This window comes from Synchiropus splendidus, chromosome 9, assembly GCF_027744825.2.
Source record: "Synchiropus splendidus isolate RoL2022-P1 chromosome 9, RoL_Sspl_1.0, whole genome shotgun sequence".
Lineage (NCBI taxonomy): Eukaryota > Metazoa > Chordata > Actinopteri > Syngnathiformes > Callionymidae > Synchiropus > Synchiropus splendidus.
Window position 1 is genome coordinate 16,004,944 of NC_071342.1, and position 16,732 is coordinate 16,021,675.

General features: G+C 44.4%; 2 protein-coding genes and 8 non-coding genes across 14 annotated transcripts; 9 read left to right on the forward strand and 1 right to left on the reverse strand.

Moving 5' to 3' along the window:
* Nucleotides 1-335: 335 nt before the first annotated feature.
* On the reverse strand, nucleotides 336-14,977 carry gtpbp2a (GTP binding protein 2a). Of its 4 annotated transcripts, none has more exons than XM_053875030.1 (13): nucleotides 14,641-14,977; nucleotides 14,393-14,541; nucleotides 12,078-12,104; nucleotides 11,414-11,598; nucleotides 11,235-11,343; nucleotides 10,955-11,152; nucleotides 10,386-10,560; nucleotides 4,272-4,491; nucleotides 4,059-4,194; nucleotides 3,934-3,992; nucleotides 3,696-3,867; nucleotides 2,311-2,475; nucleotides 336-2,242 (listed from the first exon to the last, which is right to left on the reverse strand). In XM_053875030.1, the coding sequence occupies exons 2-13, from the start codon at nucleotides 14,492-14,494 to the stop codon at nucleotides 2,060-2,062; spliced, it is 1,731 nt and encodes a 576-aa protein (XP_053731005.1). In that variant the 5' UTR covers nucleotides 14,495-14,541; nucleotides 14,641-14,977; the 3' UTR covers nucleotides 336-2,059. The 4 variants fall into 4 exon arrangements, with proteins under 4 accessions (XP_053731005.1, XP_053731004.1, XP_053731003.1 ...); XM_053875029.1 differs by lacking the exon at nucleotides 14,641-14,977 and adding an exon at nucleotides 12,937-13,166 and having other exon boundaries at nucleotides 14,393-14,539; XM_053875028.1 differs by lacking the exon at nucleotides 14,641-14,977 and adding an exon at nucleotides 12,937-13,436 and having other exon boundaries at nucleotides 14,393-14,538.
* Nucleotides 5,690-5,772, forward strand: trnal-cag (transfer RNA leucine (anticodon CAG)). The gene has a single exon. It is a non-coding gene; the product is annotated as a tRNA-Leu (tRNA).
* trnal-cag (transfer RNA leucine (anticodon CAG)) lies at nucleotides 6,133-6,215 on the forward strand. The gene has a single exon. It is a non-coding gene; the product is annotated as a tRNA-Leu (tRNA).
* trnal-cag (transfer RNA leucine (anticodon CAG)) lies at nucleotides 6,765-6,847 on the forward strand. The gene has a single exon. It is a non-coding gene; the product is annotated as a tRNA-Leu (tRNA).
* trnal-cag (transfer RNA leucine (anticodon CAG)) lies at nucleotides 7,406-7,488 on the forward strand. Its single transcript has one exon. It is a non-coding gene; the product is annotated as a tRNA-Leu (tRNA).
* Nucleotides 7,862-7,944, forward strand: trnal-cag (transfer RNA leucine (anticodon CAG)). Its single transcript has one exon. It is a non-coding gene; the product is annotated as a tRNA-Leu (tRNA).
* On the forward strand, nucleotides 9,194-9,276 carry trnal-cag (transfer RNA leucine (anticodon CAG)). The gene has a single exon. It is a non-coding gene; the product is annotated as a tRNA-Leu (tRNA).
* trnal-cag (transfer RNA leucine (anticodon CAG)) lies at nucleotides 10,046-10,128 on the forward strand. The gene has a single exon. It is a non-coding gene; the product is annotated as a tRNA-Leu (tRNA).
* LOC128764835 (otoraplin-like) lies at nucleotides 13,757-16,180 on the forward strand. 2 transcript variants are annotated; one of them, XM_053875034.1, is made up of 5 exons: nucleotides 13,757-14,345; nucleotides 14,540-14,969; nucleotides 15,048-15,187; nucleotides 15,304-15,414; nucleotides 15,488-16,180. In XM_053875034.1, the coding sequence occupies exons 2-5, from the start codon at nucleotides 14,735-14,737 to the stop codon at nucleotides 15,509-15,511; spliced, it is 510 nt and encodes a 169-aa protein (XP_053731009.1). In that variant the 5' UTR covers nucleotides 13,757-14,345; nucleotides 14,540-14,734; the 3' UTR covers nucleotides 15,512-16,180. The 2 variants fall into 2 exon arrangements, with proteins under 2 accessions (XP_053731009.1, XP_053731008.1); XM_053875033.1 differs by having other exon boundaries at nucleotides 13,757-14,969.
* A 67-nt stretch (nucleotides 16,181-16,247) lies between these two features.
* trnal-cag (transfer RNA leucine (anticodon CAG)) lies at nucleotides 16,248-16,330 on the forward strand. The gene has a single exon. It is a non-coding gene; the product is annotated as a tRNA-Leu (tRNA).
* Nucleotides 16,331-16,732: the final 402 nt, after the last annotated feature.

Sequence of the window (16,732 nt, forward strand, 5' to 3'; positions counted from 1 at the left end):
GTTCTCTTTGTCGCAAATTTAGTAAAGATTATTGTAAAAATGAAACAATGTAATTACAGCAGTCCTCCTCACCATTTGGACAGTCTTGTGCTTGCATGGGCTTCCTCTGGGAACTCTGGTTTCCTCCCACCGTCCATGAATAGAAAATTGAGTTGAATGTGAGAGGTTGTCTGCCTGCAAGTGTCTTTCGTGTTCATTTTCCATCATTAATTTATAATATAAAAATACCAACATATAAATTATAATACCCATTTCATGTATTTTCCTGCATAGTATATTCAGTATTAAATGTGTTTTAATGATGGATCAACACAAGAACAATTTTAAATGGTTTATTTTCTGTACACATGAACACACGCACTTCGGAACTGTGCCTGTTGAGCGTTCCAAAATCCAAACTCAAAGGGTGATAAATGGCGCCATTCAGCTTAAAAGAGTCAAATCTAAAAAGTCTGTGACGGTTTTAAAACAATACAAAAAAACTAAAATAGTTCCCTCTTTCGTAAACAACAAGAAAACTTCACCCACATGCAGTAAGACAAGAAGACGCAGCCATAGAAAGGTCATTTTAAAATAGCACCAGACATGATTATCACCAGCTGTAAAGCGTTTGAATTGAAAGGAGTTCCACTAGGCACCGTCTCAAACCCTCTCAGTAACGTGAGTGAAAAACACCTGAGCTGCTACTGTCTGTTGAGAAATGATTTTTTTTCAGGTTTGGGAAGAAGAGCACTGCAAGTTTGAAAGTGGAAATGGATTTTTTAAAAATATATAATTATATATGTTGACCTGAGAGTATTCTACGGCTGAATAAAAGAACATATGAACTCAACATCTTAAGCTATATCAACCTTTGTTTTATAAGGCGCACAAAATATTACAAGCTATGACCTTTGCCAGAAGTACAGGAAGTCTAGTGAGTAAATTCAAAGGCTATTTTCTCACTTAAAAAAACTTTTTTTAAGGCCAATAAAAAATATTTTTTAAATATAGAAACTCAAAATTTAAATATACCCACTCAAAAAATACATCTATATTGTCAGATAAAGCAGTTTTTTGTTAATCTGAGTGAGTTGTGGGGATTAATGGGGTATTTTTTATTTATTTGTTTTTTGCAGTCCCTCAACAGGAAGCACAGTTTGATTTATGAATGCTCAGGTTCCTATGGCAGTGACTGGGAAAGTCAAAGAGAAAAGCGCGAGAAGCTGACTTGTACATGGGACATGCCAAAAGATGTCGGGTGACAATCGGCTCTGAAAAGTTTTTGCTGAGGCAATAGATGGTTAAACAGTGAAGGGAGTGCATAGATATGAGTTATGATGAGTGAAAAGCTGCACAAGTGAGACACGTTGTCGGCAGGTTGGCATAGAAAAATCAGTCTTGAGTTTTCAGTTTCAATCCACGAGTGCCAGACTCAACAATCAAGCATCAAAGCGGTCAACAAAACAGACCATATGGTTGTCAGTCAGGCACTAAGGTTGCTACACAACTGTGAGAGACATTCTTTGGATTTTTTTTTCTTTTTTTGGGCGGGGGAGTTGTTTGGGTAGATGCTGGTATGTCAGTGCCCAAGGTGCATCTTGGTGACCTTCCAGCCCTTCAACACTAGTATGGTGTTCAGGTCTGTTTCTTCCATCTTCAATTTTTTGCTGAATAGAATGATTCACTGCATTAGAAGATGAAGAGATCCAGCATCAGTGCGCTGATGAGCCGCATGATGTGCTCACCAGCCACAAAGCAGCCGCCCCGAGCCCAGAACAAGCCATTATTAGGTGTGACTAAATGGTCAAACGCCACACCACTAGGCTGGGAAAACAGTCGCGGACAGACGTGAGCTTCAAGGCTTTTTCAGGTCCGAAGGAGAAACAATATGGAGGTAAATCTCAACACCGTATAAGTGTTACGGTGTAGCTTCTGTGAAGTCAGGGCAAACGTGTTCCTCAGAGTCCAAAAGAGGGCGCTGCAAGGTCAGAGGGAGCAGTGCAGACTGGCCTTTGGCAGACTGGTTGTTGAGGTTTGCTTTCTTGTAAAGCACTTGATGGTTGTTTTCCCAGAGAGTTCACGCCTCCTCGTCACTGCTGTGGGACGGCTGGTACTGGGCGATGGGCTGCAATTTGGTGACGTGGCCGATCCCTTTGGTGACGCTGTGTCGGAAGAGAACTTTGGCTCCCACCTTCAGGTACTCAGGGTTCCGCATGAATCTGAAGCGGACCACGGCTTTCTCGCCTGTTCTCAGCTCCTCCTGTGGGACATGGACAGCAACGCTCACTCTGGACCTCTGCTTTAAAAAACCTGCCGCTGCACGCTCACCTTTCCGTGCACGGCCTCCACGACGGCCGTCTGCCTCACGTTGCCTATGTGCACAGTGACCTGGAAGCCCTTGTGGAAGGTCTTAGCGTGGAAGAGCAGGACGATCTCCGCCTCAAACCTCCAGCAGATAGTGGGGTTCATGTCTGGACTCACCATGACCATACCCTGGCACGTCAGAAAGATTTTGAAAAGTGTTTAAATTAAAGTGTCATGATGGAAAACATCTCATTTGTAACCATGAGGCAAGAAGTTAAACGTTAATAATCCTCAAACTTTAATATTTAAGAAGCTAAAATGAGGTTTGACCTCGTCTATCAGGGAACCACCCGATCTAGCACCTAAGAGAAGTGGAGCTACTGATCCTGTCATTGGCCCGTCAAACCCTCCTGCTCTAGTCTCCCTGTCTCAGGGTGGTCAGGTTTCAACATTCCTCACCTTGGTTTTGCCTCTGCTTCTGGACAGAAAACTAAATCGTTCTGCTGGTAATTTCCCAACTCTCGATAAAATCTTGGATGTTGGGGTTTCGTCACAACTAACTTACAGTGCCGTCACAACCCAAACCTTTGGCAAGTCACAAAGGAGCCATTGAAAGTCTTTTCACAGCCCCTTAAATTGCAAAAAACAAAAACCCAAACATTTTCTACCCTCGGGTGTCAGCTCTACTGACTAACCTCTACAACCCGGCAAAAACAAAAATCTGCAGTCAATAAATTTTTCTAACTTTTGACACATGCATTTTTGAGGGCTTGAACGTTTCGGGTTTTTTTTTTACTGACACACTGGTGTCAGAAGGTCTTTAACTCTTAAATACCAATGACCATTGATCTCTTAATGTCTAAATATTTATCTTCTATCAAACACAGTTTTCAAGGTGGAGAGGTGGAGATTTTAAAAAGATATCTTGGACATGTCAGTCACAACATCTAATATTGTTGCTGAATCCTGATTTAAGACACATTTTCATGTTGATTCTCTGGATTCATAGTCGCTGAAAAAAGAAAAAACAGTCTTTGGTCCCTTGTTGTCATTCATACAAATGTGTGCATTTTTATGCTTAGTTGTCCAGAGTGATTCCCTACGTGGGGCGATTTGCTCAGTTATTTTATGATTACAGTATATAGTTTTCTAGCTCTCACAGTTCACTGGAGTTGTGAGCCGCGGGTGTTCTCCTTTATTCCCAGGCATGATTACAGTGGGCGGAGTTAAATGCTGTCAGGCTCATGTCTCACCAAAATAATCATAAATTATAGAACTGAATATCTGAACCTGAGCGTCAATAAAGCCCTTGCTTAGGATCACTAGTCCTCCTCGTGTCCTGACCAAACACTGCATACACATAACCAGCCAGTCAGAGCTCTTCAACAGCCCCATAAGTTGTTGCTAACCTTGCGTAGTAGCGTGCGGTCAAAGCTGCCCAGTGCTAGCGTGGCCGCCTGTCCGGCTCGGAGCACCCTGCAGGCCGAGCGGTTTCTCTGTATGCTGCCAACTGTCAGCTTGTGGAACTGTCCGCGGTCAGTGGGCCCGACTACCAGGCGATCTCCTTCACGGCAAATACCACTGCAGAGGTGAAGAGGCTACGTTTTAATACGAGGGAAGGAGAGGAAGAAAAGAAATGAAACCGACCTGTAGAGAGTTCCTCCCACCACGGTTCCCACCTCCGGCACCGTGTAGATCTCATCCACCTGTCACATGACACAAACTTCAATCAACACCCTTTCGGAACACATGCTGAAAATTTGCTTGCTCACCTGGAACTCTGTTAGCTGCTGCATTAGCTCCTCCTGCTCTTTGCTGTTGCTCAGTGGAGGGATGATGTTGAAGAACACCTTAAGCAGGTCCAGGTTATCTCCAGACACACTGGACAAGGTGAAGATGGGTGTGATGCTGCCAAGAAGAGCAAACCTCCAGCATTACATTCATCTCGAGTGTTTTTTCAGCTTTCACATTTTCGGACGTCTTACTTTGGCGACTGAGCAAATTGCTGCGCTGCCGTCACGGCGTCATCGGCATTACTCACAACCATCGGGACCTTGTTGCAGCCCGGCTGCTTGAGAACCCTCTCCATCTGACGCACTGTTCGCTCCACAGTGGCCCGTGTGCAAAGATCCACTTTGCTGACCACGATGAAGATGGGCACCTTCAGCGCCATGGCCAGTCCTAGGTGCTCTCTTGTCGTACCAGCTGCAAAACAAACACGGGAACATAAGTTATGGCAAGCAACGGCGTCAGAACATCGTTCTGAGTTATGTGAGAGGTCAGAGATCTGCATGCATGTGAAGTCAATGAAAGCTGTATCACTCATTTCTGGTTTAAATCGCAAGTGTGCTCCAGACAAACAGCTGAGGGCAGCTTCTTGGTAAACAAACCTGTTGCGTGTTACAGAAACACGAGTCCTCTGCCTAATTTGGGGCCAAGACAAGCTGAGCTGTCATGACAATCTTTAGGGGTCAGAAGTTCCAGTGTTTAAAATTCTTGTAACAGTAAAACCAGAAATACAGCCCATTAATCACCCCGTGTTAAAAACATTTGTGACTTCAGAGCAAAAACTACCTCCAGACATGACCCTACTTCTTTCTACTGTATTTGCAACATTATTAAATAATAAAGTGAAAGTTAAAGAAGACACAAGTGAAAACACCTTCATAATAAATATGCAATGTACTTTATATTTTCATTGGTAACCTGGCTTAATTCTGAGTAATGTTTTAGGCACATTTTCCAATTGTTATTATTAGCATTAGCACTATTTTCCTTCAGCAACAACCTTCGAACTGTAATGTGGAGTGACAAAAATATCATGACCTGACTTCTGGCTTCTGAATTTGGCCCAGACACGACTTGTGTGACGAAGCCTATGGATTTCAGAGATCCATTACGCTGTTTCATAATTAACACTGTTACTTTGGGGTTGCAGACACGACATGTCTCCAGTGGCATAGCTGGAGTGGTGTCCATTTGTGACCTTGTTTCGCCTGACAGCATGTCCTACTTCTTGACAGAGAGCCAAGTAAACGTAGCAGCCAGAAAACAGTACCAGAACAAGGTTTGTGAAATAGTTTGAAACATAATGTGGAAATCTTTCCATGCTTTTCAAGGCTAACTTTTATGCTGCTTCTGTCACATGCTGTGACTCAGAGCCGCCTCCCCCTCACCCCTGCTGGGATAAGATGGCTCCGGAATAGAGTCACAGTGACCAAGATGCCGCTCCAATCTGCAGCCGTCCATGGTTCACAAATCCAGTCAGAGGGTCTACGATGAGCCAGCATTTGTAGCACATTTCAGCTGCTGCCGTCACATCCTGAAACTCAGCACCCCTCCCCCTCAACTGCCGGTAGCAGGCAAAGCAGATCTGAGTCACAGGGCGGCTCAGCAGTACACAGTCAGGATGGCCGAGCGGTCTAAGGCGCTGCGTTCAGGTCGCAGTCTCCCCTGGAGGCGTGGGTTCGAATCCCACTTCTGACAGAACTTTTGTCTGTGACGTCTTGCCTGACAGGTTCGCCTCACTTATGTTTACCACCGTCTCCAGCAGCTGTAAAGTTGTCTCCGACAAACCACTTTTGAGAAAGGAAAGTATTTGAGATATTTTTAGAGGAGCAGGCATCATTATCTGCTGCTTTGTTATATAATCTAAGATATCACATGTTTACAGCTGGTGGGTTCAGGAGCAGTGAAATGAAATACAGACTCCGACCCTGCCACTATCGGTTACCAGCCTGTGTCCCGAAACTTTTCAGCTGTTCCTCTGACGTGCTGTAACTCAGGGCCCCTCCCCCGAACCAGTGGAAAGAACGTCTGAGTGACAAGGGGGAGTCGTGGCACACAGTCAGGATGGCCGAGCGGTCTAAGGCGCTGCGTTCAGGTCGCAGTCTCCCCTGGAGGCGTGGGTTCGAATCCCACTTCTGACAACATGTTTTGATGTCTCCATTCGTGCCTTCCTTTCGCATGACAGCATGTCCCACTTCCTGACAGAGAGCCAAGTGAACGAAACAGCCAGAAAACAGTACCAGAACAAGGTTTGTGAAATTGCTTAACTACGGTTGAAACTGAAGCTAATACTGAAACAGAATGTGGAATTCTTTTCAGCAGTACTAGGCTAACTTATATGCTGCTCCTGTCACATGCTGCAACTCAGAGCTCCCTCCCCCTTGTTGGGGTAATAAGTCAAAAGACGGCTCCGGAATAGAGAGTCACAGTGACAGAGATGTCTCTCCAATCTGCAGCCGTCCATGCTTCATAAATCCAGTCAAGAATGAGTGACTTCAGTTCTGCGACCTCAGTCATTATGATGGGCTATGATGAGCCAGCATTTGTATCACATTTTAGCTGTTGCTCTCACATTCTAAAACTCAGCACCCCTCCCCCAACTGCTGGGAGTGCTGCGTGGTGTAACTCAGGACCCTCCCCCAAACCAGTGAAAAGAATGTCTGAGATACGCAGCGACGCAGCTGCAGACAGTCAGGATGGCCGAGCGGTCTAAGGCGCTGCGTTCAGGTCGCAGTCTCCCCTGGAGGCGTGGGTTCGAATCCCACTTCTGACAACATGTTTTGATGGAACACCCACTGCGATTCAAAACAACACTGAAATGACAAGGAAACCAGTCACTATGCAACACAACTGCAAATGTGGTATTGCATTCATTTGAACAAAATATTAGGTTCTACAGCAACATACGAACATGTGATTTCAGGGTTTCCACCAGAATATTTTTGAAAGTGTGGCAGAGAAAACCCTCCCACCCCAGATTGGAACACAGCGAAGCCAGGACCGTTTTGACATTTATCCAATTGGGGACAACAAAAACGTTCGTTCTTAATCAAATCTGTCTCCAGTCTGCAGCCGTCCACCCTTCATAAATCCAGCGCAACTTTAGTTCCGTGACCTCAGTTATTATGATGAAAGATGAGTCAGCATTCGTCTAACTTTTTAACTCTCATATGCTACAAGTCAGGGGTGGAGAAAGTGGGAGGGGCCACAGGACAACAATGCAGCAGATAGTCAGGATGGCCGAGCAGTGTAGCAGGGGGAGGGGTCACAAGAGCATGAGGTCAGGATGGCCGAGCGGTCTAGTCGGGGGGAGGGGTCACAAGCGCATGAAGTCAGGATGGCCGAGCGGTCTAAGGCGCTGCGTTCAGGTCGCAGTCTCCCCTGGAGGCGTGGGTTCGAATCCCACTTCTGACAGCATGTTTTGATGGAACAACACTCAAATGACGATAACTGCAGGTTTAGATGAGACCAAATTTGGTGTTGCATTCAAAAGTCCTGATGGGAGCATCCCTAGTTTTGACATTTATCAAATTGGCGGCAACAAAAAATTCTGCACAATCTCTTCCCTTAATAAATATAGTCAAACACACAACATTCGTTCGTACCTCAGTCACTATGATGGGCTACGATGAGCCAGCATTTGTGTAACTTTTTAGCTGTTACTCTCAAATGCTATAACTAACTGTCTCCAGCCGTCCAGGTGGAAAGTGGGGGGAGGGGTCACAAGCCCATGACGTCAGGATGGTCGAGTGGTCTAGTCGGGGGGAGGGGGTCACAAGAGCACGATGTCAGGATGGCCGAGCGGTCTAAGGCGCTGCGTTCAGGTCGCAGTCTCCCCTGGAGGCGTGGGTTCGAATCCCACTTCTGACAACATGTTTTAATGGAAGATTGACTGCTATAGAAAAACAACACCCATGAATGACCAGTCACTATGAGACACAACTTAAAATATTAGGGTGAATAGCAAAAAACGAACTTGTGATTCCAGGGTTTCCACCTGGATACTTCTAAAACTTTGGCGTAGAAACCGCCCTCCTCAGAATGGAACGCAGCTAATAAAGAAGTGATAGAGAAACAGGGCAGCAGAGGGGAACATTTTGACAAGGGATGCTCCGATCGATCGGCCACCAATCGTAATCGGACGATTTCAGCATGGCCGGTGAATGCCGATCACTACCTGTCATTGCTGATCACAACAACTGATCATGCGTCACAGCCGGCGCTCTGATGAAGCCCCGCTGGTAGTAAAACGTCCGCTCCTCCCTACTCGGTGCTCACTAAGCAGCAGCATGTCAGCTGTGGAGGGTCTTTCGATCCGTCATGTAAAGTTTACATCCTGCAGCACACGCACGGGACAATGCTGTGCAGGAAAGGGCGCTCAAATTAAACACGCCATTAAAAAGCGCCACACTAGACGGAGCGCAGAGTTTTCTGGGCTCATCAAAGTGAGACCACTGGTTCCTCAGTAGGAGGCTGTTAGCACAGCTGACGCTTAGCAACACCCACTGGTCAGAGCGTAACATTCAGAATGATATGAAATAATAATTCATTTCACCGAGCTAGATGACCAGCCTTTCTCAGGTGTCATCTGCGCAGAGACGGAAACAATCGGATCCGTCACCGTTATGGAGTCAGGTGCAGCGTTCGTTAGCCGCCTGAACCTGGAACTTTTGAAAATGTCCAGAGCGGAAACTTTCATAAGTGCAGTGCTCTCTGTGTCGGAGTTGCGCTACAAGCGGCCAGTATGTAAATATCTCACGGACATAGCACAGTCTCTAGTGCTATAGACTTTGGTTGCTCTGTATTGATGATCGGCAACAAAAATCCTGATGGGAGCATCCCTAGAGTTGACATTTATTAAATTGGCGACAACAAAAAATTCTGCCCACATCCTCTCTTCATAAAGACAGCCAGAACACACAACATTAGTTCGGTGACCACAGTCACTATGATGGGCTACGATGAGCCAGCATTTGTGTAACTTTTTAGCTGTTACTCTCAAATGCTAGAACCGACCGTCTCCACCCATCCGGGTGGAAAGCAGGGGGAGGGGTCACAAGCCCATGACGTCAGGATGGTCGAGTGGTCTAGTCGGGGGGAGGGGTCACAAGAGTAGGACGTCAGGATGGCCGAGCGGTCTAAGGCGCTGCGTTCAGGTCGCAGTCTCCCCTGGAGGCGTGGGTTCGAATCCCACTTCTGACAACATGTTTTAATGGAAAACTGTCTGCTATTGGAAAAACAACACCCCAATGACTATGGTACCAGTCACTATGAGACACAACTTAAAATATTAGGGTGAATAGCAAAAAACGAACTTGTGATTCCAGGGTTTCCGCCTGGATACTTCTGAAACTTGGTTGCAGAAACCGCCCTCCTCAGAATGGAACGCAGCCAATAAAGAAGTGACAGAGAAACAGCGCAGCAGAGGGGAACATTTTGACAAGGGATGCTCCGATCGATTTGTCACTGACCGTGATTGGCTGATTTCATCGTGATCGTTGAATGCCGATCACTACCTGTCATTCCTGCATTCAGGTTTTTCTATTATTTGCCTTCTTGAAGTGGTATATAAAAACATGTCTGAATTAAAATGATATAAAGTTCATGTTTTCACATCATGTACACAAAAGGTCTCATCATTTTGATTACAAATTCATTGTCAATCCATGTGATCGGTATTGGTGGTGATCAGCGCTTTGGCTGATCGGTATTGGTGATCGGCAGCAAAAATCCTGATGGGAGCATCCCTAGTTTTGACATTTATCAAATTGGCGACAACAAAAAATTTTGCCCACATCCTCTCTTCATAAATACAGCCAGAACGCACAACATTAGTTCGGTGACCTCAGTCACTATGATGGGCTACGATGAGCCAGCATTTGTGTAACTTTTTAGCTGTTACTCTCAAATGCAAGAAATGGCCCTCTCCATCCGACCGGGCGGGGGGAGGGGGGGGTCACAAGCCCATGAAGTCAGGATGGCCGAGCGGTCTAAGGCGCTGCGTTCAGGTCGCAGTCTCCCCTGGAGGCGTGGGTTCGAATCCCACTTCTGACAAGATACTTTGATGGAACACCAACTGCTATTCAACACAACACTGAACTGATGATACCAGTCACTATGCAACACAACTGCAAATTTGGTTGAGAACAAATTTGGTGTTGCATTCATTTGAACAAAACATTAGGGTCGACTGCAACACACTAACGTGATTTCAGGGTTTCCACCAGGATATTTTTGAAATTGTGGCAGAAAATTTAAAAACTCTCAAGCTCATATCTAAAAAAAAATGAATAACATGAAAAGACACTCACCAATTCCTGTGTTCGCACTGACAACCAGCATGGCAAAATCTGGACAGTAGCTGGTAAGACCAAATATGGTAGTCTTCAGGTATTTATGGTGACCGGCCAGGTCAATAAAAGTGATCATCTTCGAAGCGTTCTCACAAATATCCTCTGCTGTACGGGAATCACTGTAATTTACCACCTGTGGAAGCAGAATACCAACTTCAAAACCCTCACTTAAACAGGCAAAACAGATTGCCATCAACATAAAATTAAGACTCATGATAAAACCTGATAAAGTTAATGTCATCCAAGTCAAAACTTCCACTGAAGCACAATGGCCAATAATATTACATTTTGAGTGAGCCAAAATGTATCATCATTTATTCAATTAAAACACTATAAACACCTTAAAAATGTATACGTTAAACAAGTGTTTGAGCCAATAGAATGAATATAAAATGCATGACGCAAACGAGCCGAGCTACTGAATGCGACAATATATTGTGTCACTGCTCTTTAAATGCATCATCAGTATTTTTCAGGGAACTGATGCCGCAACTGCTAATTTAGAGTGAGTTCATCATAAGATTTACCTCTCCTTTGCTGTTAAAGCCCAGGATCTCAAAGCTAATGCTTGAGGTACGTCCCGTCTGGATCTCATGAAGATGTCTGAAGAGGTTGAGCCTTGCTTTTCCTCGTCCATTATCCAGTTCACCCTGAGTCAATACACCCAGAAGAGTGGACTTTCCAGAGTCCACATTTCCAAGTACGGCTACTCGTAGGTCCAAGAACTAAACAAGAAGGCATGTGGAAACATAACAAATGAAAATATCTCATTTTAAAAAACAGAGTGGTTGCAGTAGCTCTGCTTACCTGCTGGTCATCTGGTACTTTGCGAATAAGAACCTCAGCAATCCTCCGTGCGTCCTCAGTGTCAGAATCCACCTCCCGATGTCGAAGGATGGTGATATCAGCCCCGACTCTGTGAGTACAATAAAAAAAAGAGATACAAGATGCACAAACACAGGGACAAGCATTCTGTATGAGCTTACTTCTCTGCTAGCCTATGAAGAGTCGTTAGCGAGGCCTTCATGTCCTCTTCAGCTAGTCCCACTACCATGCCATTGTCCTCCACACCAATCTGATAGACGGCCTCTCCTCGTCCTTCCTGTAGCCGCCATTTCATTTGTGTTGCCAGGTGCTCAAATCGGTATTGTGTTGGATCCACAAGCTTGAGCTTAATTGGGATCAGAAAAATGTAAGCGTTAACTCAAGGTCGGTCTGGACATTTGTTACAACTGTGTGCAGAGACACACAAAAAGGCAACGTTAAGCAACTATATTCAAATCCAGCTGCAGCTGATGTTACTTTAAACATGTCCATATTTTCAAAATTGTATGGTTTATCATCACAATTGTGTATGTAGAATTTATGAGCTTCTTCGTGGTGCACCAATTTAAAAAACCCAGCCAAAAAGCTGCGTTTAAAACATCAGCGTGCCAGCGACACTCCATTGAAAACTGCGTCGCCTTGCTGTTGATTTAAATACCGGTTTTACCAAAATGCTTCTAAACAGCCATACAAAGCAAAGCAAATACATGACAACCATATGTGTGGATTTAAAGTGTCAACTTTGGTTAGACAAGTCAAGTCAGCCTTAGACAGGCCGAGGTACTATATACTACTTGTACTTAATATAAAAGTGAAACCACTCACCTTATACTCGATGTTACCCTCTTCCACCTGCAATACAAAGAGAATGAGAACAAGTTCAGACAAAGGCTCAGCTGCAACAGAAAGGAAACATACTGTTGATCCACGATCTGACACATAACACGAAAATGTATTGTTGAATATATTTTCGTGAACTCATGACAACATACAAAGGAAGCACATGTGTTAAGTGTAAATGTGTTTGTATTTCTACAACAACACAAGCAACCAGACACGATCGCTCCAAATAATCAAAGTTGCTGAATGAATAACTGGGAAAATAGCTAAAACAAGAATTTGACAAAACAAAGCAATAAAGGTTCTGGGTTAAAGTAATGCATACATTAGAAAAAGAGGCAGGAATTATTAGAATTGTATTCCTTTCTGCTCCTTTTCAATCCCTCAAATCAAGTTGAGATGAAAGAGTTGTTGGATGTTTAATGTGGGACTGAAATAAACGTTCACTGCTAAACTTGTATTGCTACGTTTTAAACTACGCGGGTCGAATTAGCAGCGTTAGCCACTGTTAGCCTTAGCTCTCGAAGCACAACCCCCCGCCCCCATGTTTAGACTATTTACAAACACAGCTGTTACTGTGGGCCTGTCAAGTCCATCACAACATGTTAAAGGTCATTTGGAAATCTATTTTATTGTCATTCGTTGAGGGGAATTCTCGCTCGCGACGAACGACTTTCTGCTTTGTTTCCTTCATCGACCGGCTACGTGTCATTGCCGCTTATAGCTCGTCTTCGCTCGCGACCTTTTGAAATGAAGTATTTCAAAGTAACTTTATCATTCAAGTTATGTTTGTATAACTTGGTGACACGACTGTACAACCGTGTAAGGTATCAAAGATACTCACCTCTGGAGGCAGATACGGTGTGTTGTTGTTTGGTTTGATGCTACGATAGCTCCGATCTTTGCCTTTCTTGATCTTCAAAGACTTCTTGGATGTTCCACTCGGGACATTCCAAGAAGTCGAAGCGATTCCACGACTTTCAAAACTGTGTCCATTTCCTGAATCAAATAACTCGGTGACCCGCTCATCCATCAGCTGCTTCAGTAAAAATAAACCCCAGGCGTTCCTCTGCCCTGATAAATACGGGGGTTAAAACGACCAAAAAAAGATTAAGTCTGTGCAAACTGTTTTAGAATTTTCCAAAATGTATGAGATAAGGTTACAAGAGGAACAATGCACAAGTCGAACAAGTCTTTGGTGGAACTACAGCAGCAGACGCCGGTGCAAGTGTTTTGAGTGTACAGTGGACTGACGTAATCTCACGTAACGTCGTGGAGTGCGCTTGGTTGTAGTCACAGGGGGACGCGGGTAAGCGGATACCGCTTCACGACAGCCTTGTATCTCTGCAGGGGTGAAACACCGCCTGTTTAACCAACGGACAGAGGTTTTACAAAACGCACACCGCTTTGCAATGTTTTGCATCAGATACTCGGCGAGTAGCGATCGCCCAACGAGACGTCGGAGGCGACGATTTCCCTACTGCCAGTTGAAAAATTTTTTTTTTAGATTTATATGGACCCATCAGGATACTTTTACGGGATAAATGAAAATCTATTGTGTCATCTGGTTACATCACAAGATGGAATTGGACTGGCGCCTTTAATTTAAAGAACATTCATGTGTAACAGAGCATTTTCTTTTTCCAACTCCAACAGAAAAAAAGTAGTCATGGTAGATGGTAGAGTCCATTCTTGATGAGCAGGTCGGTACTAGAGTCTGTTGGAGTGAATCAGACTCACAAGTACTCAGAAGTCTGAGCCCTGGGTCAAGTGAGGGGAAGATGGCCTTTATTTGTTTGACTTTTACTCATATATTTATTATGAAGACCGAAATAACTAGATAAAGGGGGGTGGAATTCCAAATTCCAACAACACATGGATCTCATTTTGAGATCTTTTTAAGGCATCCCCTGGACATTTCGAGGTTGAGGTCCATTAGGAGGAGGCCCCGGGTGGATCCAGACCCCATGTCATGCGTATGGGATGGTGTACAGTACATAAAAAATACCATTTGGCAACCCCCATATTCAGCAACCTTCTGCTCTTTTAAGGGATACATTCTGCACCCCGCAGCTGGAAAGGGCGTTTAGGACTCGTTGTTTCATCCACTGAGTGAGAGTGTGAAACCCATTAAATGTACATATAATTAATTTTTTAATATTTATGTGAAGACAGGTAAAAGTACTGATGATGAAAGACTATTTAGGCCTTGCCTCATTACCGATTTCCGAAAAGCAACAGAGTCATCTTGCGGTGAGTTGACGTAATTACACGTATTATCACATTGAAAAGAAACTTACCAGTAACGGATGCTGGATGTTACTTTCTTTCTCCTCCCTACGTCCAGTTTTGGTGATATTTAAATAACTTAAATCAAATTCTTTTGTGTCTGATTGATCCATGTTGCAGGGCGACTGAAGGTGACTGTTGTGAATGTGATGTTGCAGAACTGTCCAGCAGAAGACGAAGTTAAGACAATACAAAAAAAATATTAGTCCTAATAATCCAGCGTTTCTGCCAATACATAATCTGTTTTGGTGAAACGAACCTCTTGGGGACGCAACTGGTGATGAATTTCAGTCACAGCAGATGTTCCTCATGCCCAAAATCGATGGTTCTACAGACATTTCAGAAAGTCCCCGATGACTGGGCGGGTGCGCTCTGGTGTAAAGGCACGTCCCATTTCTCTCCCTTTACACGGAGCAGACTTTTTCGCGAGGTTCTTCAAGTTCCTAACGTGCGCCTCTTCTGCTCGGAAGAAGATGAGACGAAGTCTTCTTCTTGCCGTTTGTGTGGGACTCCTCCTCCACCAGTCAAACGCTGTCTACATGGATAAACTTGCAGACAACAAGCTCTGTGGAGACGCATCCTGCTCGTGTGAGTCCGAGGGCATGGACATCAAAGTCATGAATAGATCAAAGTAAGCCTTTTTTTCTCCCACAAATATGATTCTAGACGCGATCTCCATGGCCACCGCCTTGGACGACTTCATCGCTCCTGACTGCAGATTCATCAACATAAAACGGGGTCAGATGGTGTACGTGTATTCTAAACTCGTACCGGAGGAGGGCGCTGGAGTCTTTTGGTCAGGAAGTGTATGTCTCTTTATTCTCGAATTGTTGTTTATTCCTAATCATACATTTCACGTTGCGCCAATTCCGGCCATTTTCCCAGCACAACGGTGGTGATATGTGTCGCTCGTCCTCTGCAGGTGTACAGTGAGCGCTACACACACCAGATGGGCGTGATCGGATACTTCCCAGCCACCGTGGTCAACGAGACGCGGATCTTTTCCAAAGATCTTGTCAAAATTCCCACAGCTGTAGGCAAAGTTTCATCTCAAGTTCCGAACGGTTCATGATCGTTGTGTTCAACATTTGTTTTTCTCTTGGCAGGACATGGACTTCTACTGCGATTAAGGGCTCTGACGTCATCACCGTTGTTGTTACGCAGCACATGACACGCTGACGTGACTGTGACACCTAGTGGCCTTTTTGCAGCTCAAGTTATGTTCTCTTCTATACTGCTTTTTGTACACGACAAACACGACACAATTTTACACGTTCAGTATGTACCGTTTTTCACTCAAGGTTTTTCAATGCATTGTGTATTTCCACTTAATATGCAGATAGATTTGAATAATAAAAGCATTTCACATTTCTGCAGGTACTGCATTCAATAATTAAAAAATAATAATGAAAAAATATCTATACTTCTATCAATAGAACGGGGCATGCCTCTGTGAAACTTGCATGTGATAGAGTGGTATATTTTACTCTTTACTGGCAATATTATGCCCCATCACAGTAGGCAGACTGACTCTTTTGTTAAATCACAGACAAGAATTGGTCAGGGGTGAGAATACATAAAAATAACCCAGATAATGCATGTCATATTTTGTCCTAATAAATGCCTTATCTTGAGCCTGCAGGTGTTAAAATTGATCTGAGGGCAATAGAAAACAGTGCAGTACAGATGCTGGGTCTGTATGTGGTGTTGAGACACACTGTGAAAAAAAAGGAAATATAAAAACTAGAAATGCACTCAGAGAGTGCACACTTGCACCAAGCAGCTACTTGTTCAGCGCACACGTGTGGTGAAAAGGGGGGGGAGGGATCATGAGACTATGGGGGAGGGGTCAGTAGGGGTCATGTAGTCAGGATGGCCGAGCGGTCTAAGGCGCTGCGTTCAGGTCGCAGTCTCCCCTGGAGGCGTGGGTTCGAATCCCACTTCTGACAACACGTTTTGATTGAACGCCCACTGCCATTCAAAACAACACTGAAATGACTATGATACCAGTCACTATGCAACACAACTGCAAATTTAGATGAGACCAAATGTGGTGTTGCATTCATTTGAACAAAACATTAGGGTCGACTGCAACACACTAACATGAGATTTCAGGGTTCCCACCTGGATATTTTTTTCACTGGCCCTAATCCTCTTCCATAGTTTTTACATTTATCGAATTGGCGACAGCAAACACAGTCAATCAAAGCTGTCTCCAAGCTGCACCCGTCCATTCTTCATAAATCCAGCCGGAATGTGCAACTTTAGTTCCGTGACCACAGTTATTATGATGGGCTAAGTTGAGTCAGCATTTGTATAACTTTTTAGCTCCAACATGCTACTACACAGGG